This window comes from Carcharodon carcharias, chromosome 1 (genome assembly GCF_017639515.1).
Source record: "Carcharodon carcharias isolate sCarCar2 chromosome 1, sCarCar2.pri, whole genome shotgun sequence".
Lineage (NCBI taxonomy): Eukaryota > Metazoa > Chordata > Chondrichthyes > Lamniformes > Lamnidae > Carcharodon > Carcharodon carcharias.
Genome location: NC_054467.1, coordinates 106,194,222 through 106,220,878, shown reverse-complemented (window position 1 = coordinate 106,220,878; position 26,657 = coordinate 106,194,222). Strand labels below are relative to the sequence as shown.

Sequence of the window (26,657 nt, the reverse complement as noted above, 5' to 3'; positions counted from 1 at the left end):
TTTTACCTTTTTCAGACAATAACAATATTGTTGATCTGGTTTTGTTGGCCAACAACTAGTTGGAGAAAACTACTAATGAGAGATAACGTGCAAATTTAGCTACTGTCTAAATTACTATTAACAGTTTTGATGATACTGTTGATTCTGTAACATAATCTATAATGCTTTCACGTGCCACATCAGTAATCATCAAAATTCCTTGTTGTAATAAAACCACCTTACCACTGGATTAACTTTTCAGCCATGTTGTTTTTCTAGTTTTCTCCTGGTGTCATTGGCTACTATTTCTTCTGTATTGAGCAGGCTGAGCACAGAGCAGGAATGTGGTTTGTAACTTGCTGCCATGTATAGACCTCCACCATCCATCGGGGGAACTCTAGTTTGCCAGAAATGAAAATCTCAGTTCAGATGAGTCAGGCTCTACAGTATAACTGACAAGACAATTACAGACCTGTGATAGAAAGCTCCCCTAATGGCTGTGAGTAGCTGACACCCACGCATAGGTATTTACAACAGTAGTTGCTGGAGCCAATGGTTATATTTTGCATTAAGTGTTAGTATTCTTGTTAAGAAATTAAAAGCCTTGCAGCATAAAGGTTGCTGTGGCAGCACTAAAGTCATGTTTGTGGTGGTTAACCCTGGTGTCTGATCAAGCCCCGTCTCATGTAAAACTCTAACCTGTAACTCTTTCGAGTACAAACACGTTTCCATCTGTTCCTATTCAGATGAAGTTACATTGTTTCATAGTTTGCCATTGTGAGATTTGAACTCTTGATCTTGGGTTATAAACCCAGTACCATAACCACTTGGCTATTTAGGCCAAGCCCAACACTAACCTGTATTTGCAGGGTCTGTTTGGCAGACATAATTAATTGAGTTTCTCATTGTTGTTTCTGTTGAGTGCTGGCAACACTTGACTGTTAACCGTCCTGCTGTCCTGTGTACCTGTTTTTAAAATAGCATTGGACCACCTAAAGTGTAAACAGAATTTGACACATAGATTTGTTAAGACAATTTCTAACATTTAGATTAATTTATGCCAAATCATCTTTAAAATCTGGCAATTCATGATATCAACAAATTAACTAAACTAGGATATGCAAACATGATGGCAATGCCACCAGCTGTACTTTGTTAACTTGCATTAAACTTTTATCACCTATTATCATAACTTGTTTTTGGAGGTTGTGACTCCTAATGTGTGTAGAACAGATCTGAAAACCTCGTTTTGCAACAAAAAAAATGTGAATGCACTAGTTTTTGAGTGGTTTTGTTTTCTTAGAGATGCACCATATGAATTTAAATCATGGAAAAGGATTATTAATCTGTTTTTAAGTTGAAAGTGTATGTACAGATATTGTTTTCCAAGGACAATGGAACTTTGATGCAATAGGTTTGACTATTTTAAGGCTGAATGAAAGAGGAGTGTTCTCAATTGCTTAGTCAATTCTAGCTGGTGTGGCATAATGCTAGGCAAACTAGACGCTCTAAAGTTTGATTCCCAGTCTGTGCTGAGTTAGTCGATAGACAGAAATTGCTGCTCTGCAATTGACCTGTGTCCTAGAATCAGGGGAGGATAAAATCTGCCAGAATTCTGTAACCATTCTATGGGTGGGATTTCCTGGTTCCGCCCACCGCTGGGATTGTCTGGTCCCCCTGGAAGTCAGTGGACTTTTGGTTGGGCTGCTGAATCTCCTGTGGTGGTTCCTGCCATGATAGGCTGGGATTTTCCAGCCCCATGTCTGTATGTGGATATTGATTGACATCTACATGCACATTTTAGATTTGGCTAAGATGCATTGAATCATTAACTAGTCTGACAACATTCCCCGCCTACAGCAAGATATGTACTGGTCAATCTCCTTTGATAATGCGCATACAAAGCTAAATTCAAGTGAAATGCGGTTTGGAGAATAATTCATTTAGAACGTCCAGATATAATCCAGTCCCCAATTTAAAGTTGTGAATTCTGACCTTATTTTTATATTCCATTATAAATTCCTATTTTCACACTTATTGAAATGGCCTAGGTAAACTTATGACACATTATCCCCTGATGCCTACAGTGGTACTGCCACCAAGAGGAGGGTATAACTATGTGAAAAGAATACTTTGTTTACATTTCTAATAGAAACTTAGGAATTTAAAATGGAAAAAGTCGTCAAGTTACACAGATGTAAGATTTCATATTAGCTATGATATTTCTATTGTAGACCTCTTGAAACAGGCTAGAAGCCATCACCCAGAAATGCTGGGGTCTTTTCACTCTCTTTATACTGCTGAGATCTGGTGATTCTGGAGGTGCTGGCAAAGTTGACTTCTTTCATTGAATTTTGGAGCCTCGAGCAGAAGTCGTGCTGCCTTGTTTAATGTACAGCACAGCTGCCAGAATTTGGGACCGCCCCTTCAACAAGCAATGAGCGGAGGTGGGGGGTGTGGGGCGGGGGCGGGGGGGGGGGGGGGGGGGGGGGGGGGGGGGGGGGGGGGGGGGTCGATAATGTTAGTTAACTAGAATTAAAGCCACTAGGGCAGGGAGGCGCTTGTAGATGCCCATTTGTGTTTTTTTGCTCTGGTGATTTCTTCCCTCCCTGTCCCATCAAGTTCCACAGTTTGACTCAGCCAAGTAACTCAGTTAGGAATGTGACTGGGTCAAGCAACCTATGAGTTGGCTTGCATGTTTGTTAGTTTTTTAACTCACAGTTCCCAACTTGTTCTGAACTGGAACTATGATATAGGAGGAAGAGGAAAAAGTTCAAATACTGTATATAAAAAAAAAAACATAGCACATCTTATCTTGATTTTGTTTGACTACTAGATCAGGTGACACCACTTAAGGCATTGTGGCGTAGAAACATAATTTTGAGGGATATACAGGGGAACAATGTTATAAACTCAGAAAAACACACATTTACCATGAAACATAATTTTGAACCAGTAATGCTTTGAGAAAATAAATGCAACTTTTACTTCTATCAAAAGTACACTGCCCTTGAATATGCTTTTAAATATGTTGTAACTTTGCTTTCATGTAAGGTGTGTTGTTTTTCTTCAGAGATCTTGGCTTGTCTGTTTGAAATCTTTCAAGTGGCAGTAAAAAATACAGATCCCCAAATGTTACTGTTGAAAAAAAAATTAAGTATGTAGTCAGCATCTGAAAGATTTTAGGTGAGAAAAGGATAATGTTTTGGATATAATCTAATTCTCTCACTTGCTGGCTGTTTGCATTTTCTGTTCATTCAAATTTACAGCATTCAGGTTTTCTGGCAACTTTTGATTTGTTGCGGTGCAATTTAAATTTCCAGATCTTGTTTCTGCACTAATCACGAAAAACTGGTAACCATCTCTGATGTAGTTTGTATTTGTTTGGAATGGAAGGAGGCGAAATGTTGAATGGAGTTGAGGAGGGCTTCTAATTGGGCTGGAATAGCAGTTCGTTATTTTATAATAGTTTTGCTCTTTTCATTTGTGGCAACATGAAATTGAAGAACTAGTTAAAATGCAGAGTAGTTCCGAAGAAGTCACATTGGACTTAATGTTAACTCTGTCTCTCAGGTCTGGCAGCATCTGTGTTGCTTTTGCAGCATTTTCAATTTTTATAGCAGAAAAGTTATGTTTTTGCAGATGATTAAATAATGTGAATAAGTGACTGTTGAATAGCACATTTCTGGCATTTTGTATCTCTTCACTTTTATAAAAGCTCTTATGTGAAGGCTGGGCTGGCTTTGTACAATCACCTGTGATATAGTCTGGTCTTCTCCAGGAATTCCTGATGTCCAGTCTCTCTCTCTCTTGTTTCTAGCTCTAGAAAGTTAGAAATTTTGAAAATGTTTTCCTTTGAATGTCTTATTTTTGTAGAAAGTGGGGGTTTTAGTGTGTATCTAAAAGCTGCTAGTAAAGATTGAACAGTGCTATTTGTTTTACTAATGTTCTTCATTATGATGCCAGGCAGCAGTGCCATGATTGACCCACATCACGTATTTATTAAATACTCTTTATGGACAGCCAGATGAAGCTGGGAAAAATAAATCTTTCTCACATGTTGGCATTTTCAGATGCAGAAGAAAGTGAGCACAAATTTAGTGTTGTACAAAATACAAAAGTGAGATCTGCATTTTTATCAAGTTAACTTTAGACTAATGATTTATTCTGTGCAATGACAAGGCCCATTTAAGCCTATTTGTAAAGCTGACTAGTGGAATAAACACACTTTTAATCACCTGTTCCTGACCATATTCTGTATTTGGTGAAATAGGAGTTCATTATCTGATTAAAAAAAGTTTCTTTGCATCTCATGTTTGTATCTGACAACAATCAGGATGGCTTCAAGAGCTTTATCTGTATCACCTGATCATGGTGTTAGCAGGATTCTTTCCCTGCAATCTCTGACAGCTGACTCCTGATATTTAATCACTAGTAAACATGTTTTTAAGAGACCTAATTAAAGCTTATAATTTTAATTTCCTTTGTGAATTTTGGTTAGCAGTAGCAACCCAGAGTTGGAAACTGAGCACTAGCATTCTAAGACCAATGCAAAGCAGCTTGATTGATATAGTGGGTTATAAAGTGAGTGCCCAAGATCAGGTCCATTTTTCAACCCTTTGAAGTACCATTTGGATTAGTTCCTATCTGTGTGCTTGTGTGCATAAGTATATTTCTTCCATCTTTGGTTTCAGGTGTTTAAATTCCTAGCTTGGGGGATTGCCAAAGGCTGCGGCGTCATTGGGCAGACAGACTATTGCCGGTGGAACCTTTACTAACACCCCAGCTAAAAAAGTACATAAAGTTGAATAGCATCATCAGATTGGTCAGTTTTAGGATTTGTGCATCGTGGAATATGGCCAATATGGTACACTAAGAATCAGTCATTCATTTAAGGTTATAAAGAATCAAGAATGGAGCAGTAAATAACATGACCCAACCTATGGCATCTGTGGATCCCAAACAATAGGACAAAGGCTTCTGAGACTTCAGTGCAGTGCCAGCATTAGACAACAATTAATCCCTCACTGTCGCTGGTGATTGAGGAAGAAGGACAACACATTCGCATTTGTAAATAGCTGTGCATTTGAAAGTTTACTCTCACTATTTCGTTGCTTTGGTGCTGGGGATCTACCCTGCCATTTAATTGGAGCAGATTCTACATCGCCAGTAGCTATAGGCATTGTATTATTCTTGTACTTGCAGTACAGTGGTCAGCATTGGAAAATACTTGTGCATGAGCAAATTAGCATTTTAATCTCATTGCAGAATTTAGCATTTCAATATAGAATGTAATTTACAAATTGATTGCTTAGTTAGTCGTGAACTTTTTCTAGTAAAAATTGCACTTAGATGTACTTTGGATGTAGAGTGAAACTGGCATAAACAGACTTATCCGAAAATGGACATTGCAGTTAGCAGAAATAAAAACAAAATGCTGGAAATATTCAGCAGGCTTGGCAGCATCTGAGGGAGTTAAGGTTTCAGGTTGTGACTTCTCTTTCATCTGTTCAGACCTGAAACATTAACTCTTTCTCTCCCTGCATATGCTGCCAGACCTGCTGAGTATTTCTAGCATTTTGTTTTTATTTCAGATAGCCAGCATCCAGAGTGTTATAAAAAAAACGGAGTGTCACATTCACTGTCGTACTGCAGTAATGTGCCTAATATCAATTTATTAGCCTGTCAATCTACCAGCCACGTGGAGAACGACAAGAAATACACTCGGTGAAGCTCCAGCATTTTTAGTCAAAAGTGTGCTTATTTCTAATTTATGGGAACCAGAAGACATAAAATGCAGTATTTTGCTTTTGGATTGCATCAAACATATATTTGTTGAGTGACCCAAATAACATGCATGGTAAACATACAAGAGGCACTCTGAATCCATGGACATACAGAAATTATGAATTATGAACAGACTTCAATGCATCAAACCCTTTAACAATTCTACACATTGCATACCCTGTTGCAAAGCTGTTTGCTGTATTTGAAACTTGCACTGATTCCGTACCACAGGTGCTTGCCCTTGCAGCGTGCTTCCTTTCTATCCCCCAAATTCTCAGAGTAACATGTGTCAGTAGTGGCTGTGGATAAGGAGCTTCTAATCAAACATGCACAGTGCGAGATAAATGGTTCAATCTCTGGGATTGAATGCCTCCCAGGGAAAGAGCGCTTTCTCTGCCAGCACGGAGAGCAAATCCCCATTCTACTGTTTTTTTAAAAAATATTTGGCCATTTAGCAAATAAGGGCTTTCTTTTAAAAGAAAGGACAACTGATGTCATCCCCTAAGGTTATGCAATATCTGTATCTTGCTGTGTTTACCTTCAATTTCTTTCGTATATTTGTTTATTAAAATATTTTTCTTTACAATGTTCTGCCCTAACTACCTTTCCACCACTTAGAGATGATGACTTTTCCTTAGAAATTGCTCCACAACTATCTACAGTTCTCTGGTACCTTGCCTAAGTGGGCATTTTAATGTGAATCTGGACTAGATTTGACTTATTTGATGATAGAAACCATCTCAAATGAGATGTTGATCCTATCCTTACCAAGTCTGCATTTTCCAGCAGAGGTCACTGGATGGCAGAGTTAGGAATAGGAGCCCTGCCAGATTTTCCGTTCCCATCCCAACATATTGGCCTCCAGTGCCTACTTGGATTAGCTAATACTTTTTCTTTTAAAGATTTACATTTAAATATTTACATTTAGATTTTTGAACTAAATGGCTCAACAGTTTGTAATCCTTCATAAAGGAGGAATAATTAATGTTCTGAGATTACTGGACATTAATTGAAATGACCCCAGAAACCTAGTATAAAGATGCTGCTTTTCTACAAAGGTTGAGGTTACATGGTCATTATATTCTGTTTGTCTGCCTCATCAATTTGTTAACTTGCTTATGATTACTACTTTCCACATTGATTTTAAGAAAATGAACTATCCCAGAAGCTTGGAGAGCAAAATGTTCTAATTTCCTGACCTGGAAGGTTGTAAACTTGAGTCCCAGGAATATTTGATATTTTTATGAATATCAATATTTGTTTAAGTTTAATGAAGTAGGATGCGGAGATAATCTAATTGTTGGTAGAAAGCTACTAATTAAAGTCATGATTTGCAGCTTTGTTCACTGGGTAGGGGTGTGACAAGACTATAAAGATTACAGACCCAATCCTAGTTAGATCTCAATCAGGATAGTGTTGGGGGTGTTCCTTTTGCCCTTGTTATCCAAAAGGGGAACAATTAGGAACAGGAAGAGCATGAATTTTTCCCTTTTGCGCCTCTGATACCTGCTGGGGAAAGATCAGAATTGGATGGGGAACCTATCAGGCTTGAGTATGGTGCAGTGCCCCCCCACCCCTTCCCCAATAATGATCAGGTGGATTGCTAATGATGGAGTAATTTGGGAAATGCTCTGGTACCAGCAGGTTTTGCTTCTGTGGCTTCGGAAGAGAAGGAAAAGAAAAAAAAAATTAAACCATTAGGATATTCCCATAAATTATTATTGGGATGTTACCTATCTTAATTTTTAACGAAAACAAAAAAATGCTGGAAAAACTCAGTAGGTCTGACAGCATCTATGGAGAGAGAGAGAGACAGAGATAACATTTCGATCTAAAGGGAGGTAGAGCTTTGGTGAAAATATACTGATTAAGAGGGGTGGAGCCAGTGAAGCTGGATAGAAGGCCAGCAATAGGTGGAGGCACAGGAAAGATGGCAAAAGATGTCATAAACAGAAGGTCAAAGAGTTGTTAATAGTGGTGGTGGTGGTACTGGCTAAACGAGGTAATTATTTTTAAACTGTTCTACTGAAATAATGGTTCATTCATAGTTTGTGTCAACTGTGGCTAAGTTGGTAACACTCTAGCCTTTGAGCCAGAAGGTTCTGGGTTCATGTCCCATTCAGGGCTTGAGCATAGTGACCAAGGCTGGTGCTCCAGTACAGTAGTGAGGGTGTGCTGCACTGTTGGAGGTGCCATCTTTCAGATAAGATGTTAAATCAAGGCCCCACCTCCCCTTTCAGGTGGACAAGAGGTTTATCATGGCTTTATTTCAAAGAAGAACAGAGAAGTTATCCCCAATGTTCAGGCGAATATTTATCCCTCAATCAACATTGCAAAAATAGGTTATCTAGTTATCATATCATGGGAGCTTGCTGCGTGCACATTGGCTGCCACATTTCCTACATTACAACAGTGACTGCTCCAAAGTATACTTTGCCTGTAAAGCGCTTTGGGAATCCTCTGGTCGTGAATGGAGCTATATAAATGCAAGTTCAGTACAAATCAGTTCTATGCCAGTGTGCAAACTACACTTTTTTATATTGATGCAATTTTTTCTCTTAATTTGCAGGTAGCTGTATCCATTTGGGAGGTTGGCAGATCCAAGGGGTGTCATGAAGTTTTCAGGACCCTTGGAGAGCCAGAGGCTGTCCGTCCTTTTGGAGAAAGCAGTCTCTAGGGAAGAACAGATGTGGAAGGTGTATGTGCCAAAATACCTAACCAATCCGGTAACTATTACATTACACAAATCTAATTGAGCAATGTAATAGACAGTGTGAAGCTCTTGGGAGTTCATGTACTTTTTAAAAATACATTTTTTTGGCACATTTGGTGGGATAAAATGAGAATGAATGTGGATATGTTCTTCAAAGATTGTAAGCAGTTACATTGCTAGTACAAATCCTACTTGATTATTGGCTGGAAAAAATTAGCTGGATTCTCCATGTAAAACCATTTTCCAAAAATTTCATTATTTCTGAAGGGGATTTGTTTAACTACCCTGCAATATATTTTAAAGTTGAATTTATAATTGAGAATTCTAAAGAATATTATTTCCTAATAGTGTTGGTGCACCACAGTACTCTATATTAATAGTAACAATATTCCATTTGTGTTGTGGCTTTTTTTATATAAAGCGTTTGACTGTTGGATCCATCTTAGAATGATTTAAATTTCAGTGTAGGTAGGACACTGCAAGTTTCCATCTCCCTATTGTCTGACTACTTCACAGGCTACACTTGACACTTTGACAGGAGCAATGGATTTGCCTTAACTTCTGTTACTGTAGCTAATCTGGAGGGAGGAGAACTAGTTCTGAGATGCGCTAGACTCATTTCTTTCTTCAAATGTCAGGTTTTTTTGCAAAAAATATGTAGGTGGTGTGTGCAATATCTGAACTTTCTAATGTCTAAAAAATCTATTCTAATATTTAAAGTGTGTCAGGCAATAATTATGTATGTGTTTTGAGTGTATTGAGGGAATGATGCCGCGTGCATGGATCAAGCAAAATCACTGTCTTCAGTGGCAAGCTGTAGTTCTTGGGTTACTTTCTAAAAGTTGTGCAGATGTTCTGTTTCAATATTAGATGAATGAATTTTTCAGCGTTAGTAAATTTATCTAAATATTGTACTGAACTTGACACTTAAGGATCCAGTCAATGGTACAAATAATTCTACATTGGAAATGGCAGAGATGTTTTAAATATTCATATTAATATTATGCCTGATCTAGTGTATTAATCATGTCCCGTAATTCAGTGTTCAGGACCTGAAATTGGATGTGGTGTGTTCTGACCTGTGATGTAGCTGTTGTGGGTAAAAAAAAAATGTTTGTCTAACAAGGTCACTGAACTACAGATACAGCACTACAGAATCACAGAATTGTTACAGCGCAGAAGAAGGCCATTTGATCCATTGTGTCTGCACACTGCCATTCTCCTGCCTTCTCCCCGTAACCCTGCAGATTTTTTCTTTTCAAAGTAGTTGAAACCAGACCTACTTAGTGAGAGTTTTAGTTACCATCGTATGTAATGTCAAGATTTTAGGTTTGTTTCAGCAGTAACATCAATATTAACGCCAGACCTGTTAATATTTTGCTGTGCAGTAGTGTGATGGACTTTCCATGATTTTGCTGTGGAGTATTGTAAGATGAGCTCTGAGAATGAGGACTGGAACTTTAAAAGCTCATTCACAAAATGTTTTCATTAAGGTTTATTCTGATCACTTTGTATTTTGATTTCTCTGTTGTCAAACTTTTTATGAGAGAGTTTTACAGAATTCAATAGAGGGTTAATTTGTTAAACGATATTGCTTGATGTCCTTGTCTTTTTAGATTAAATGTTAGCTACCTTATTAAATAAAGGTTCCAAATAATTCAATAGCATACTGTAGTCCTAATACAAATGTTAGTAGTTGAACAAATGCTCTTCCTTTGGAATATTATACTAGGACGCAAAGAGCAGGAGCAGGCCATTAAGCCCTTCAAACCTGCTTTGCCATTGAGCAAGATCATAGCTGATATTCTGTCCCAGCCTCACCTTTCACAATCCCCATACCCCTCAAGTTGTTTAATATACATAAATCTATCAATCTATTGATAGCTAAGCTGTGATACAAAATTCCAAAGATTCACAATCTTTTGTCACAGAAATTTCTTTAATTTTTTTGTAAGTGCTTGATCCTTTATTCTAAGACTGCAACCCCTAGTTCTAGACTGCCAGCACCACAATCCTATCAAGCCCCTTAAGAATTTTATATATTTCAATTAGTTCACTTCTCATTCTTCTAAACTGTAGGGAATATAAGATACTTAACCTTCCGCATAGAATACCCTCATCCCAGGGGTCAGTCCAGTCAACCTTCATTGCACTCCTCTAATGCAGATATATCCTTCCTTGTGTACAGAGGCCAAAACTGAATATGGTGCTCCAGATGTGGTCTGGCCAATGCCCTATATAATTGTAAGACTTATTTTCTCTTGTATTCAAATCCTGTTTTATTAAAGGCTAATATACCATTGCTTTCCTAAGCGTTTGCTCTTCCTGCATGTTAACTTGTGTTTTGTCTGTAAGGACATCTAGGTCCGATTGAATACCAACATCTCCCAGTCTCTTGCTATTTAAAAAATACTATTTTATTTTTCCTACTTAAGTGGACGGGACAACTTCACACTACTTCACATTATATTCCACCTGTCATGTTCTTGCCCACTTACCGAACCTGTCAATATTCCTCCCCTCAGTTTTTTGCCCCACCTAACTTTGTATCGTCTGCAAACTTGGATATATGACACTCAGTATCCTTATCTAACAGTTGAGGCCTAAGTATTAATCCTTGCTGTACCCAACTACTTACAAGCTTCCAACTGGAAAATGACCCATTTGTTCCTCTGTTTTCTGCCGGATAACCAATCCTGAATCCGTGCTAGTATATTCCCTTAATCTAAGACCTCAAATTTTGTGTAATAACCTCTTGTGTGGCATCTTATCAAATGTTTTTTGGAAAATCCAAATACACTGCATCCATTGGTTTCCCCCCTTACCTATTCTACCAGTTACAATCTCAAAAAACTCCCAATAGGTTTGTTGAACATGATTTCAAGATATGTTGATTTTGCCCATTCGTATTATGATTTTCCAAGTGCCCTGTTATCATGCCCCTAATAATGGATTCTTGTAGTTCCCCATCACTGATGTCTAGCTAACTGGCCTTTGGTCCCTGTTTTCTCTCCCCCCACCTTTCTTAAACATTGCATTTACATTTGCTATCTTCCAATCCATAGGAATTGTTCTAGAATCTAGTAAACTCTTAAAATCAAAATCAGTGCATCCAATATGTCTAGCCACCTCTTTTAAAAACCTGTGATGCAGGTTGTCTGGTTCAGAGGATTTGTCGAAGTTTAAGTCCCATTAATTTCTCCAGTATTATCATTTTCTGAATAATATGCCGAAGTTCCTCATTTTCCCTAGATCATTGGTCAGCCACTATTTTCAGGATTTTTATTAAGTCTTGTACATTGAAGACAGATGCAAAGTATTTGAAAGTAAGATATAGCGTTTTTCACTACTGCCAGACATCTCAGTGCTTTAAAGCCAAATAGTTCTTTCTGAAGTGTAGTCACTGTTGTAACGTAGGAAACGCGGCAACTAATTTGCACTCCGCAACAAACAGAATTGTGATAATGACCACATAATCTGTTTTCTGTGCTATTGATTGAGGGATAAGTATTAGCCAGGACATCGAAGATAACTCCCCTGCTCTTCTTCAACATAGTAACCTGGGATCTTTTGCATCCACCAGAGCAAGCAGATGGGGCCTTGGTTTAATGTCTCATCTGAAGGACGGCAATTTTAATGGTATAATTCTCCCTCAGTTGGAGTGTCAACCTTGATTTAATGTCTCTGCTATTTTCTGACTCTCCATTACAACTTCTCCTGTCTCTGCCTCGATTGGATACACATTCACCTGTGCTAATTTCCTCCTTTTTACATACTTCTAGAAGTTTTTACAATCTGTTTTTATGTCTCTTGCTAATTTGCCCAGTCTATATGAGGATTATAGTTCCCCATTACTGTATTACCCCTGGGAGGACTACTTTCAATCTGTAAAATATGATCAGTGGGTCATAGGGCGGGTGCTAATGCTTGTGCACCACAATGGTAGTTATCCAAGACAGCCATGCTGACTGCATTATCTGGGTTTTTTTCTGCCAGATGTTCAGCAAAATATTTTTAGTGGAATGCCTCTTTAAGATGTGACCCTTTTATTGACATAACAACGTCACACCACTTCAGTTTTAACAAAGTTATGTGAAAAGTATCAGTGAAAATAATAGTGATAAGGTTTGCTACATGTTCAAACAAGTCTTGTAACGTAACACAAATAAAATTAAGTTTTGTGCTGCCTGTACACCACTCCAGTGTTATTCCTGCAATCGTTAATCTCAGTCTAATGAGAATATACTTCCTCACAGGTAATGAGAGAGTATTCTATATTAAAAAATTAAAGTTCTGTTTGAATAGAATGATTGCTGAAAAATTAAGCCCTAACTAATTCACAATATTATAGTGTTTATTTGAGCTTCAGGAGGTTTGCTGCAAAACTTCTCATAAAATCACCATTTTGAGGAACACACATCATGCATCAAAGTGACTGATGATTTGATACATTAAGGAAACAGCTTTCCCTAGGTCAGGGGTTCTCAACCTTTTTTGTTTCTAAGGTCACTCACCCATGTTATGGGATAGGAATTGCGGTATATAAACAATGGTAAACAGTCAGCAACCAAGATCCATCTAGAGAAGTTAATAGTATTAGATTAAAGGAAGAGGTTTATAATGTTGCAAAGAATAGTAGTAAGCCTGAGGATTAAGGAGCATCTTAGAAACTAGCAAAGGGTGACTAAAGAGTTGGTAAAAAGGGAAGAAAATAGAATATAAGAGTAAACTAGCCAGGAATATAAAAACAGATTGTAAGAACTTTTACAAGCATATGTAAAGGGGAAAAGCTAAAGTAAGCATTGGTCCTTTAGAGGCAGAGACAGGAGAAATTACCTTAGGGAAAGAGGAGATGGCAGAGATGTTGAACAAATATTTTGTCTGTCTTCACAATAGAAGGTGCAAATAACATATATCAGAAATGGGAGGTAACCAATGAACTAATAAGAGTGAAGAAATTAAGGTAATTAATATCAGCAAAGAAAATGTATTGGAGAAACTTGCACCAAAATCTGACAAATCCCCAGGACCTGATGACCTACATCCTAGGGTTGTAAAAGAGATAGCTGCAGAGATAGTGGGTGCACTAGCTATGATTTTCCAAAATTCCATGGACTGTAGAATGGTCCCAGTGGATTAGACGTTTGCAAATATAATGCTGCTTTTCAAAGAAAGAAGCGAGAGGGAAAATGTGGAACTATAGGCCAATTAGCTTGATTTCAGTAATCGGGGAAATGCTGGAATCTATTATTATGTAAGTCTTAATGCACTGAAAAGCATAGCATAGTCAGACAAAGTCAACATGGCTTTGCAAAAGCAAAATTGTGTTTGACAAATTTATAAGAATTTTTTGAGGATGTAACTAGTAGGGTAGATAAAGGGGGAATCAGTAAATCTAGGATTTCCAAAAGGCCACACAAAAGGCTAACATGTATGATAAGGGCTTGTGGAGTTGGGGTTAATATATTAGTATGGATAGAAGATTAGTTAATGAACAGGAAGGAAAAAGTATGGAAAAATGAGATATTTCATGTTGGCAGGCTGGGACTAGAGTGCTGTAAGGATCAGTGCTGGGTGTCAGCTAATTACAATCTATGTTTATGACTCAAACAAAAAGACGTATCCCAGTTTGCTGATAATATGAAGCTAGGTGGGAATTTAAGTTGAGAGGAAGACACAGACTGCAAAGAGATATAGACAAGTTAAGTGAGTGGGCAACAAGGTGGCAGATGGAGCATAATGTGAGGAAGTGCGGTTATTCACTATGGGAGTAAAAATAAAAAAGAATATTTTTTAAAGGGTATGAAATTTGACAATGTTGATGGTCAGAGGGACTTGGGTGTACTCATATAAGGAACAGAATTTGTCCAAAACACAAACACAAAATGCTGGAAAAACTCAGCAGGTCTAGCAGTATCTGTGGAGAGAGAAACGGAGTTAACGTTCCAAATCTGCTCTGAAGAAGTGTCATACAGACTCAAAATGTTAACTCTGTTTCTCTCTCCACAGATGCTGCTAGACCTATTGAGTTTTTCCAACATTTTATGTTTTTGTTTCAAATTTCCAGCATCCGCAGTATTTTGCTTTTATCACAGAATTTGTCCATCAGATGGGCAAAGGTAGTGTAGATGAGTTCATAGAATGTTTTCGGGATAGTTTCTTAGCATGTTCTGGAGCCAACCAGAGAGCAGGTTATACTAGACCTGGTATTGAATAATGAGATAGGATTAATTGATAACCTCCTAGTGAAGACACCCCTAGGTAGCAACAATCATTTGATTTAAATTTTACATTCATTTTGAGGGAGAAATGAGTGCATCCAAAACTAATATTTTAAACTTAAGGGCAATCATGAGGGCATGAAAGCAGAGTGAACTGAAGTGAATTTGCAATGAGGTTCAGTGGCAGACATTTAAAAGGAAATTTCAGAATATGACAAATAGATACATTCCAATGAGAAAAAAATTCGAAGGGAAGGGCCCACCATCCGTGGTTAACTATCAAACCTAAAAGAAAAAGCATATAATTACACAAAGGGGAATGGCAGGTCAGGAGTTTGGAAAGAATATAAAGAACAGCTAAAATGATAAGATTAATAAGGAGGGAAAAATTAGAGTATGAGAAAAAGCTAGCTAGTAATATAAAGGTAGATAATTTTCTATAGATATTTAAATAAAAGAGTTAACAAAGTGAGCGTTGATCCTATAGAGATTGCGTCTGGGGAATTGATAATGGAAAGTAGGGAAATGGCAGACAAATTAAACAGGTATCTTGCTTCGGCCTTCCTATAGAGGACACAAGTAGCATCCCTGAAATAGCTGTAAATCAGGAAATGGAAGGGAGGGAGGAACTTGGGAAAATTAGTGTCACCAGTGAAGGGTATGTAGAAATTGTTGAGGCCGCAGGCTGACACATTCCGAGGTTGGGATAGACTTCACCCTAAGGTCTTGAAAGAAGTGGCTGGTGAGGTAGTTGATGTACTGTTTTTGATTTTCCAAAGTTTCCTAGATTTTGGGTAGAGTGCCATTAGATTGGAAAATAGTAAATTTAACTCCTTTACAAAAAGGGAAGGAGAAAGCAGGAAACTATAGGCCAGTTAGCCTAATATCTGTCATAGGGAACTTAGAAAATTCAAGGCAATCAGGCAGATTCAACATGGCTTTGTAAAAGGGAAATCATGTTCAACCAATTTCTTGGAGTCCTTTGAAGGAGTCACATATGCTGTGGGTAAAGGGGAACCGGTGGTTATACTGTACATAAATTTCTAGAAGGCATTTGATAAGATGCCATATTAAATGTTATTGCAGAAAATAAAAAGCTCATGGTGTAGGGGGTAACATATTGGCATGGATAGAAGATTGCTTAGCTAATAGGATGTTATCATTTATTGTGAGGGGAATTGATTGCAAAAGTAAGGAGGTTGTGCTTCAGTTGTACAGGGCACTGGTGAGACCACATCTGGAATATTGTGTACAGTACTGGTCTCTTTATTTAAAGAAAGATATAAATGCGTTAGAAGCAGCTCAGAGAAGGTTTACTAGACTAATACCAGGAATGGGCAGGTTATCTTATGAGGAACGGTTGGACAAGTTAGGCTTGTATCCACTGGAATTTAGAGGAGTAAGAGGTGACTTAATTTAAACTTTTTAGATCCTGAGGGTTCTTGATAGAGTGGATGTGGAGAGGATGTTTCCTCTTGTGAGAGAATCTAGAACTAGTCGTCATGGTTTATAAATAAGGGGTTCCTCATTTAAGACCGAGATCAGAAATTTTTTGAGAGTTGAGTGTCTTTGGAACTCTTCCTCAAAAGGCAGCAGAAGCAAAGCCTTTGAATATTTTTAAAAAAGAGCTGGATAGATCCTTGATTAACAATGGGGTAATAGATTATCGGGGGTAGGCAGGAATGTGGGGTTGAGGTTACATTCACATCAGCTGTGACCTTATTGAATGGCGGAGCAGGCTCGAGTGGTCGAATGGCCTACTAATTCGTATGTTCGTAATAGAAAGTTAGCAGTCACAGCAAGCAATTAGGATGGCAAATGACAGGTTGACCTTTATTGCAAGGGAGTACAAGAATGAGAAGGCTTGTTAAAATTGCATAGGGCTTTGGTGAGGTCACACCTCCAAGTACTGTACTAGTTTTGGTCTCCATATCTAAGGAAGGCTATACTTGCCTTGGAAGACAACACAGCTAAGGTTCACTAGATTGGTCCCTGGGTTGAAAGGGCTTCTTCCTACGATGAGAAGCTGAGTAAATTGGACCTGTTTCTTTGGCATTTGTAAGCATGAGAGGTAAGCTAATTGAAATGTACAAGATTTGAAGAAGCTCAACAAGGTAGACGCTGAGAGGCTGTTTTCTCTGGCTGGGCAAACAAAACCTTGGACACAGTCTCAGCATAAGGGGGAAATAATTTAGGACTGAGATGAGGAGAAATTTCTTCACTCAAATGATTGTGAATCTTTTGGATTCCTCTAGCTGAATGGTGTGGATGCCCCATTGTTAACTATATTTACGGCTGAGATAGATGGGTTTTGGTGCCTCAGAATTGAGGGATATGGAGAGTGGTTAGGAAAATGGAGTTGAGACTGAAAATCAGCCAGCATCATATTGAATGGGAGAGCAGGCTTGAGGGACCATATGGGCTACTCCTATTTATTCTCTTAAGTTATAAAAATTCCACAGGCTCCTGGTAACATTATACAAGATGTTTTTCTGTATTACAAATTGGATATATAGGATAGAAAAATCTCCAGCCTGTGATTTGTTTTGGAGCACAAGCCTTGTTGCATGGTAGTAACCCAGTGCATATATATCCATTTCAGCGTTTAGTGGCCCAAATTTACTGTTTTAACGACTGTTCCTCAGCCATTCACCAATTACATTCAGCACTGCTCCAGAGGTGGGATTGGTGTGGCAAAACTCCTCCCGGCCAAGGCTTTCAGTAAGTAAATTACATAGGCACTGAATCAAGTCCTCTGTATTGCACTTCCAGTCCATTCTAGACTAGTCCACGCAATAGCTGCCCAGTTTGGGCTGACCGAGCTCCCATAGTTTTCTCTTTTGAAAAGCAAACTTTTGTGGTGCATGTTATTGTCTCAATGCTTTCCACAAAATATCCTTGTCCTTGTTTATCATTCCCTCGAAAAGGGAGTAGATATTATATAACCTGGTTATTTTTAGTGTGTTTTATGGATCCCTGTTTGAGAACTCCAGCCCTTGATGGTGATAGAAAATGAGACAAAAAATATGCCCAGGCTCTTTGCATCTGATTTAACAGGGTTGCTTACAAATCTGACATCTATAGTCTGCAGTATACTCATCCACACCCCACCCCAGCACTCTGTAAACTAAAACAGATGCTTTTAAGAATCAGGAGAACTCTTAGTGAGAGAAATGTAAATTAGACAATGGTACTTTTAGAATTTGCTGCATTGAGAGTCTGCAACAAGGAATGAATTTCAGGGTGGTATGAAGTGAAAACCCTAAAATAATTTAGAAAGAAATGGATGCCCCTGTAGTGGGACTGTAGGATCTTCCTGGATAGATGAGGTGGGTTGAATGGCTTCCTCATCTATGTTTATCTTTAATGTGCTCTCTCTGTACATTAGGCTTTACAATTGTTCAGGTCTAATCTTGGTTTTACCTGCTATAAAATTTTGACTTCTGCCTCACCTCAGATTTCACAAAACAGCTGGAGGAGTTGTTCGGAGCTGCTCTAATGCGGTGGTTTATCTGGGCACAAATTATATCCCCATGAACATTGCCTCTTACTACTGTGGTTTGCATAACAGGAGCTATGCCCCTCAAGTGGCAATGATCCTACAGTGATAATCTATCCCTAGATTGTTGCATCTTGTTTTCTGGTTGAACACCGGCAAAATTTGATAGTTTCCTGTGTTTTAATTTTTTAAACATTAAGTTATACTCAGATAATATTTTGCTTAAATGCGAACTCTGGTCCATCCAAAACTTTAATTTCTGCTGAAGTGAACCTTTTTAAGGAATGTCTTTTTTTTTAAAATTCATTCGTGGGATGTGAGCATCACTGGCTAGGCCACCATTTATTGCCCATCCCTAATTGCCCTTGAGAAGGTGGTGGTGAGCTGCTGCCTTGGACTGCTGCAGTCCATGTGTTGTAGGTACTCCCACAGTGCTGTTAGGGAAGGAGTTCCAGGATTTTGACCCAGTGACAGTGAAGGAACTGCAATATATTTCCAAGTCAGAATGTTGAATGGTTTGGAGGGGAACTTCCAGGTGGTGATTTGCCTGCTGCCCTTGTCCTTCTAGATGGTAATGGTTGTGGGTTTGGAAGGTACTGTCCAAGGAGGCTTGGTGAGTTCCTGCAGTGCATCTTGTAGATGGTACACACTGCTGCCACTATGCATCGGTGGTAGAGGGAGCGTCAGTTGGTGGATGGGGTGCCAATCAACCGGGCTGCTTTGTCCTGGATGGTATCAAGCTGCTGGAGTGTTGTTGGAGCTGCACTCATCCAGGTGTGGAGAGAATTCCATCACACTCCCGACTTGTGCCTTGTAGAGATAGTGGACAGGCTTTGGAGAGTCAAGAGGTGTTACTTACTGTAGGATTCCTAGCCTCTGACCTGGTCTTGTAACCACAGTATTTAAAGCTAATCCAGTTCAGTTTCTGGTCACTGGTAACCCCCCAGGATGTTGATGGTGGGCGATTCAGCGATGGTTTAAAAAAAAGTCAAGGGGTGATCTTGGGGTGATATCACCACCTAGAAGTTCCTCTCCAAGCCACCCACCATCCTGACTTGGAAATATGTCATTTAACAAAGTTGAAGTGTTAACTGAGTTGATCTGAAGGACATTATCTTGTCAGATGATCTTTTAAAATGAAACTATTCTTAAAGATCAAAAATGTAAAATAATAATTGATTCCTTTTCAGTGTAGTCTGGTGTTGTGATCTTTGAATTCAATCTTTCATATGCCTGACTTTGATCACACATTAGATCATACTCTTAAGCAGCAGTAATAGTTGTATGTAGCATTTCCAGCTGGAACTGGTTGGATTTTGGTAAAAGCAAAATACTGCAGATGCTGGAAATCTGAAATAAAGATGGAAAATGCTGGAAAAACGCAGATCTAACAGCATCTGTGGAGAGAGAAACAAAGTTCACGTTTTGAGTCCGTATGACTTCTTCAGCCTCTGAAGAAGATGGATACCTTACCTGATTAAAGAATAGGAGAGCAGGAGATGGAAGCATACCTTAAAACGCAGCTTAAATTTAACTATTTTAAAAATTTTATGAAGGCGCACCTTTGCCAGCAACCTGTAAAATACCTAAAATTCCTTTTATAATGAGGGCTGAAAGGAATTGAATGTTGCAATGTCAGAAAGATGGAGAGGGCTTTATTGTACCTTGTGAAAGGCACTAATTTGATAGTTCAGACAGATTTTCCACACCATCTTTGTTAGCTTGACCAACATAATATTTGGTCCTGTAGGCTTTCACTGTGTTTCTTTAGTTGAATTCCTGTTCCCTTTTCCCAGTGGAGATGTAGCTTTTGTGCAGTAAGCATCTCTTGCGACTTTATGTCTGACCAAGAACTCATGCTAAGAGCTATGTGGGCATGACCACATCCACTTCATTTTGCATGTGCTAACAAAGGTGCCCCTTTATAAAACTTCTAAAATATTTCAATATAAGCTACCTCAAGCTATGCTTTTAGTTTGTTCATTACTGAACTGATGGTTTTGGAACTAAAAAGCTGTCACAGAACCATTTTTTATTTCATTGATTTGTCTAAGTGTAACACTCCCTTTTCCATTTCCTGACCTCTCATTCTTTCAAACATCAGGAAGCCAGTAATAAAAACAGAAAATGCTGGAAAAACTCAGCAGGTCTGACAGCATCTGTGGAGAGAGAAACAGAGGTTCACGTTTCAAGTCCATATGACCCTTCTTCAGAGCTGATCTGAAAAAGGGTCATACAGACTCGAAACATTAACTCTGTTTCTCTCTCTACAGATGCTGTCAGACCTGCTGAGTTTTTCTAGCATTTTCTGTTTTTATTCAGATTTCCAGCATCCGCAGTATTTTGCTTTTATCTCAAGAAGCCAATGACTTGTATAAGAGTACAGTTCCACAAATTGCAGGAGTGCTTCTGCATCTCATTCCAGTGCATGCCTATAAATCTTAAAATCTCCACAGATGTTTCGAGCAGGAATCACTGATACATAATTGGAAGATGGAAATTTGCTTAACTTTGCCTGTTGACTAGGAACACTGAAGAGGTGAGAAAGGTTGGTTGCTTGAGCTAAATGCCTTTATTGCACTGCTTGTGGACCAGGAAGAGCAGGGATATTTCTTCCAAGCCCATCTAGTTTGCCTCCCTGTGCCCACCACCACAACCAAAGCAATGTTTGACAATCAGCCTGTCAGTCCTCTTGACCATTAGGTTAAACACCTGTTTGAAAAAACATTAAGATGTTCTTGCTGTTGATTTCTTTAGGATATCTGGAAACCATATTTCAGGATTTCCTGTTCGAACATCTACCTCACTTTTCCACCCCAGCCGCACACCCTCCATCCCAACCCTCCAGTCGTCTTTCTGGGCCTGAATACGGTAGTTGTTAGTTGTCTTTGTTATGAAGCTCAGGCTCAGTACAGTTGAATCCAGTTCTCTGCATTATCATGTAAAATTCTGGATAACAGTTTTCATTAACATTAAGTAGCACTAGTGCCTAACAAATGTAACTGTTCTCCTGCAATTGAGATCTGAAGTTAAATGAATAAAACAAAATGAGTAGGCACTGGTTAAAGGATAGGAAACAGTGGTGGTAAAAATTTTTTTGGACTGGAAGAAGATATACAGTGGGGTTCCCCAGGAGCTGGTACTTGGACCACAGCTTTTTTCTATTATTCATGGGATGTGGGCATTTCTGGCTAGGCCAGCATGTATTGCCCATCCCTAATTGCCCTTGAGAAGGTGGTGGTGAGCTGCCTTTTTGAACTGCTGCAGTCCATGTGGTGTAGGTACATCCACAGAGCTCATCAACCTCCCAGATGCTTGTTATACCGTGAGCCAATCGGTCCCACTGAAACTCTGCCTCTTTCACGAAATTTCCAATCTTCGTGTTTGAAGAACGCACTTTGGAATTTTCTCCCAAACGACACTTTCTCTCTAACGTCTTCAACAAGGATCCACCTCCATGGGGTTTCACTCTCTCTTTCCAAGGCTCCTCCCCCGGCTCTCTACGTGCATTCAAGCTGCACCTTCCATTCACACTCCTAGATATTTGGCTATGCCAAACAGAACACCACTGCTCCAGAAGTCTGTAGTAAGGAGTCACCGACCTTCGGCTGTCTCCTCAGATTTTCTGGCTTCTCGCAAGCCCACCTTGTTCCAAGTCTGCTTCTTGCAGCTCTGTCTCTTTAATTTGGAGCTTTTCCTCTGCTCCTCACTCTTAACTTCACTTAACAGGATCTGTTTCAGATTCCTACCCTTGTCCCTTGACTGTCTTCCTGTGACCTCTTTCTGTCCCATTCTCTGGTTTGGGATGACACCTTTGTTTGGGGACCTGCTCCTGGTTCCTCTCCTGTGTCCAGCTTCTTCTGGCACTTGCTGTGGAACGGAATTTTCTTCTAGGTCACCTGACCCTCTTTTCCTCTTGTTTCGTTTTCTTGTTTTCCCTTCTGCACAGGCACACAAGAAAAGTTTCAAGCTGGAAAAACAAAAGAAATTGCGCATGTACACAGGGCCGTCTATCAGCCTAGAAAGTAGAAAATGCACCAACTACACGTGTGGCCTTCTCAGAGCTGGTGCATTTGCAGAAACCACTGGTGCCTGCTGGGAGCTGTAGTTCTCAACCTCCAAGGCCCAGTCTCCATTTCCAAAAGGTAAGTTTTGTTTCTTCTCTTCTGGGACTCGTCATGGTATGCATCCCAGATGAAGTTGGTTCTTTTACATTTAATTGAGCAGTTTTTTTGTGGTCAGCTAAACTAGGCACTGAATTAAGTTGATTTATTCCAAATTAATTATCTTTAAGGATATCTGTATTTGTCAGGATGAGTTTAAATAAAGGCAAATTCCTTCATATGGCAGTTTCTTATTAGGTCAATGCAGTTGGAAATTCAAACAGCTGTTAAAGCAGAACTTTAAATGTTATTTTACCATTTTGCTTTTGATTTCCAAATTTAATCTTCACCTGTTGTGGGTTGTGTACCTTCACTTTCAAATGCTTCTTTGAAACTTGCCCCTCAGTTGCATTTGCAATCACTTCCCCAGCCTTTCTCCCAAACTTGTAAGGTGTTCAATTAATCTTCACTCTTTATAAAGTGCCTCGCGATATTTAGTTGTTAAAGGCATGATACAAATCTGTTAACTGAGATTTTGAGGCTGTGGCAGATTAAAGGGGGAAATGGGAACACATTGAAAACGTAATGTGTGCTCACAACATTGAAAACTTGGCTTGAGCTACCTGTTAATCTTGGCTGTGTGATATAGGTAATTAGCCAGTGGTATTTAATACCTTGTTTTGTAGCAGTAAATATAGCCCCCAAAATCCCCAATCCTGTTTCCTTACATAAATGTAAAGCCAAAATTATCTTGAGTTTTATTCAGTTTGAAAATTTAGTGCTAAAAGGGGTGGAGCATTAGCTCTGTTCCAAAAGCTCAATGAAATCTTCTCTTACCTGTTTTACCTCTTTTTAAAAATTTTTCTTTGGTTCTGCCTGGGTTACTCAAATTGTCCATTGATACTTTGGCTCTGATATTTACATGGGTGAGGGAGGGAGTGAGTGTGCCTGATACCAGGAATGTGAAGCTTCTGATGAGTTTAATGGCAGAACCTTATTAAAATGTTTTAACTCAATTTCCTGTCTGACAGCCAAATTGAAGACTGACAGGTGGGAAGGCCTGCAGTACTAGGAAGCAGCCCAAAGGCTGCTGGGAAGGCAGTCAGGAAAGCTGGGGGTAAGGTTCAACTGCTCAATTACTGTAAAAGAACCAATTTCACCTGGGGATGCATACCGTGACAGGCCCCAGAAAAAAAAACTTACCTTTTGAAAACGGCGATCGGGCCTTGGAATCAAGAACTACAGCTCCCAGCATGTACCAGCAGTCTCTGCGCATGCACCATCCCTGAAAAAAAGGCCTCACGTGCAGTTGGTGCATTTTCTACATTCTATGCTGGTAGACAGCCCTGTGCACATGCACATTTCTTTTGTTTTTCCAGAGCTAAGCGGGGATCATGGAGGGGGCCGGGGAGAGGAAGGTAGGTGGGAGAGAAAGGAGTGCTTGGGAGGGTGGTAGGTAGGGGAGGGGGGTTGATCGTGAGAAGGGGATGTAGTTTGCAGCTGCTAATCATGGGAGGCTATTGGGGGAAGCACTTCTTAGCCCATAGTAGTGCTGAAAAGTCACTTAACCTGCTGAATCTGGCTGCTCCCGCTTTCCTTTAGTCGCTGGGTTTCCCTCAGCCCTGTGAAAGCTAGCTACCCCAGAGGGCTGTGGAAGCTGAGTCATTAAGCATGTTCAAGACAGAGATTGATAGATTTCCAGATATTAAAAACATCAAGGGATAATGGGGACAGTGCAAGAAAACGGTGTTGTGCTAGAGGATCAGCCATGATCTAGTTGAATCGCAGAGCAGACTCAAGGGGCTGAATGGACTACTCCTGTTTCCTACATTCAATCCTGGAAGTATTAAATTTAATTTGCCCACAAAATCTTGAGGCACAGAGTCTTGTCCAAATACAATATTGCAGACCTGTTTTTTGCAGGTTACATGGCCGCTCCCAAAACTGCTGCATTTAAACCATACATAGATCCATTTGCAGTGGCTTGGGTTCAGGTCCCATCCCTCCATCCTACACTACTCTTCCTGGGGAAGGGTTGAACATTTATCCATTTATGTACGAGAAATATTAGATTGAAACAATGACTCTGAAAGGTGATTCTGTATAATCTGGATAAGAAGCAGATATCCTTTGAGAATGGTGGCAAGGAAAGTTCCATAGTCTGAAGCACAAACAGCCTTTTTTGCAGTTATGGTCTTAACACCCTGCTGCCAGAGTAAAGGACAATGGAATTTGTAGAAAAAAACCTTTTGGAAAGTGAAAGAACAGCCAAAAACCATGAGTCAATGATGTAAATAACAATATGTTGAGGTCTTTGCAGAGGACAGAAAAAGGCCTCAGGGTTGGTAATGTTTGCTGTTCCACATAAACAGGCTAAGGAGAGGGCAATTAGGAAGGTCAGTATGTGGTTGCAGGGCTAGTGCAGGAGAGAGTTCACATTCTTGGCAACGGAACAATTTCTGGAATAAGGGAATCCTGCACCAAAGGGATGGGCTTTGAATTGAAACAGTACCCATATCTTTGCAGATGGAGTAAGCAATGGGAGGAGAATTTCATAGAATGTATTCAGTACAGTTTCTCAGAACAGTACATTCTGGAACCAGCCAGGAAACAGGCTATTTCAGACCTGGTAATGTATAATGGGATAGAATTAAGGACCTCATGGTAAAGGATCCTTTCGGTAAGGGTGATCATAACATGATAGAATTTCTTATTCTGTCAAGGTGAGCAATGTGGGTCTGAAACTAGTGTCTTAAACTTAAATAAGAGCAATTACAGGGGTATGAAGCCAAATGTTAGCTAAAGTGGAATGGGAAAATAGGTTAAAGGATAAGTTGGTAGAGAAGCAGTGGCACACATTTAAGGAGATAGTTAATAATTCTCAAGCAAGATATATTCCATTGAGAAAGAAAGACCCTATGAGGAAGATGCAGCATCCATGGGGGTGCTATCTAAGGAATTTAAATATGACATCCAGTTGAAAGAAAAAATAGCAGCCCAGAGATAGGGAAAATTTTAGAAACCAGCAAAGGATGGCTAAAAGAAATAATAGAGGTGAAAATTGGAGTATGAGAGAGAATGAGCAAGAAATATAAAAACATAGTAATAGCTTCTACAATATATAAAAAGGAAGACGCCAGCTAAAGTAAGCATTCCTCCTTTGGAGGATGAGACTGGGGAATTTATAATGGGAAACAAGGAAATGACAGACTTTGAACGAGTATCTGTCTTCAAGAAGAAGACAGCAAAAGCATCCTAAATTGGTAGAAAGGCATGCGGAAAAAGGGACTGAGGAACTTACAATCGTGCTCACTGGAGAAAAAGTACTAGGAAAACTAATGAAACTAAAGGCTGACAAGTTCCCTGGACCTGTTGGCTGGCATCCTAGGGGCTTAAAGGAAGTGACTGCAGAGTTAGTGGATGCTTTGGCTGTAATCTTGTAAAATTTTCTAGATTCTGGCAAAGTCCCAGTGGATTGGAAAACCACAAATGTAACACCACTATTCAAGAAAGGGAGACAGACAGCAGGAAACTATAGACCAGTTATTCAAACATTTTGCATTGGGGAAAATGCTAGAATCCATATCAAAGAAGTGGTACAGGACAGCTAGAAAATCCTAATACAGTCAGGCAGAGTCAACCGTTTTGTGAAAGGGAATTCATGTTTGACAAATTTGAGAGTTCTTTGAGGATGTAACAAGCAGGATGGATAAAGGGGTACTGGTACATGTAGTGTATTTGGATTTCCAAAAGGCATTCGATAAGGTGCCATGTGACAAGTTACAGCACAAGACAAGAGCTTATGGTGTTGGGGGTGATATTAGTATGGGTAGAGGATTGGCTGATGAACAGGAAACAGTGTCAGGATAAATGGATCATTTTCAGATTGGCAAACTAACTGGTGTAATGCCACAGGGATCAGTGCTGGGGCATCAACTATTTACAAACTGTATTGACTTGGATGAAGCATATTTTAGCCTAATTTGCTGCTGATACGAAGATAGGAAAGCAAGTTGTGAAGAGGATACCAAGAGTCTGAAAAGGGATAGAGATAGACTTAGTGAATGGGCAAAAATTTGGCAGGTGGAATATAATGTGGGAAAATGAGGTTGTCCACTTTGACAGGAAGAATAGGAAAGCAGACTATCATTTAAATGGAGAGATGCTGCAGTACAGAGGGACCTGGGTTTTCTAGTACATGAATTACAAGGTTAACATACAGGTACAGCAAGTAATTAGGAAGGCAAATAGAGTGTTGGCCTTTAATGCAAGGGGAATAGGCAAAAGTGGAAAAGTCTTACAACAACTGTACAGGGTATTGGTGAGAGAGTACCTGGAATATTGTCTACAGTTTT

General features: G+C 39.3%; 1 protein-coding gene across 1 annotated transcript in view; it reads left to right on the top strand.

Annotated features, from left to right (window-relative positions):
• ccni (cyclin I) overlaps positions 1-26,657 on the top strand; it is a 41,788-nt gene that overhangs the window by 2,249 nt on the left and 12,882 nt on the right. Inside the window, exon 2 of the mRNA XM_041184765.1 lies at positions 8,336-8,492. Coding sequence (XP_041040699.1) covers positions 8,379-8,492 — 114 coding nt within the window. The 5' untranslated portion in view covers positions 8,336-8,378. The remainder of the gene's footprint in view (positions 1-8,335; positions 8,493-26,657) is intronic.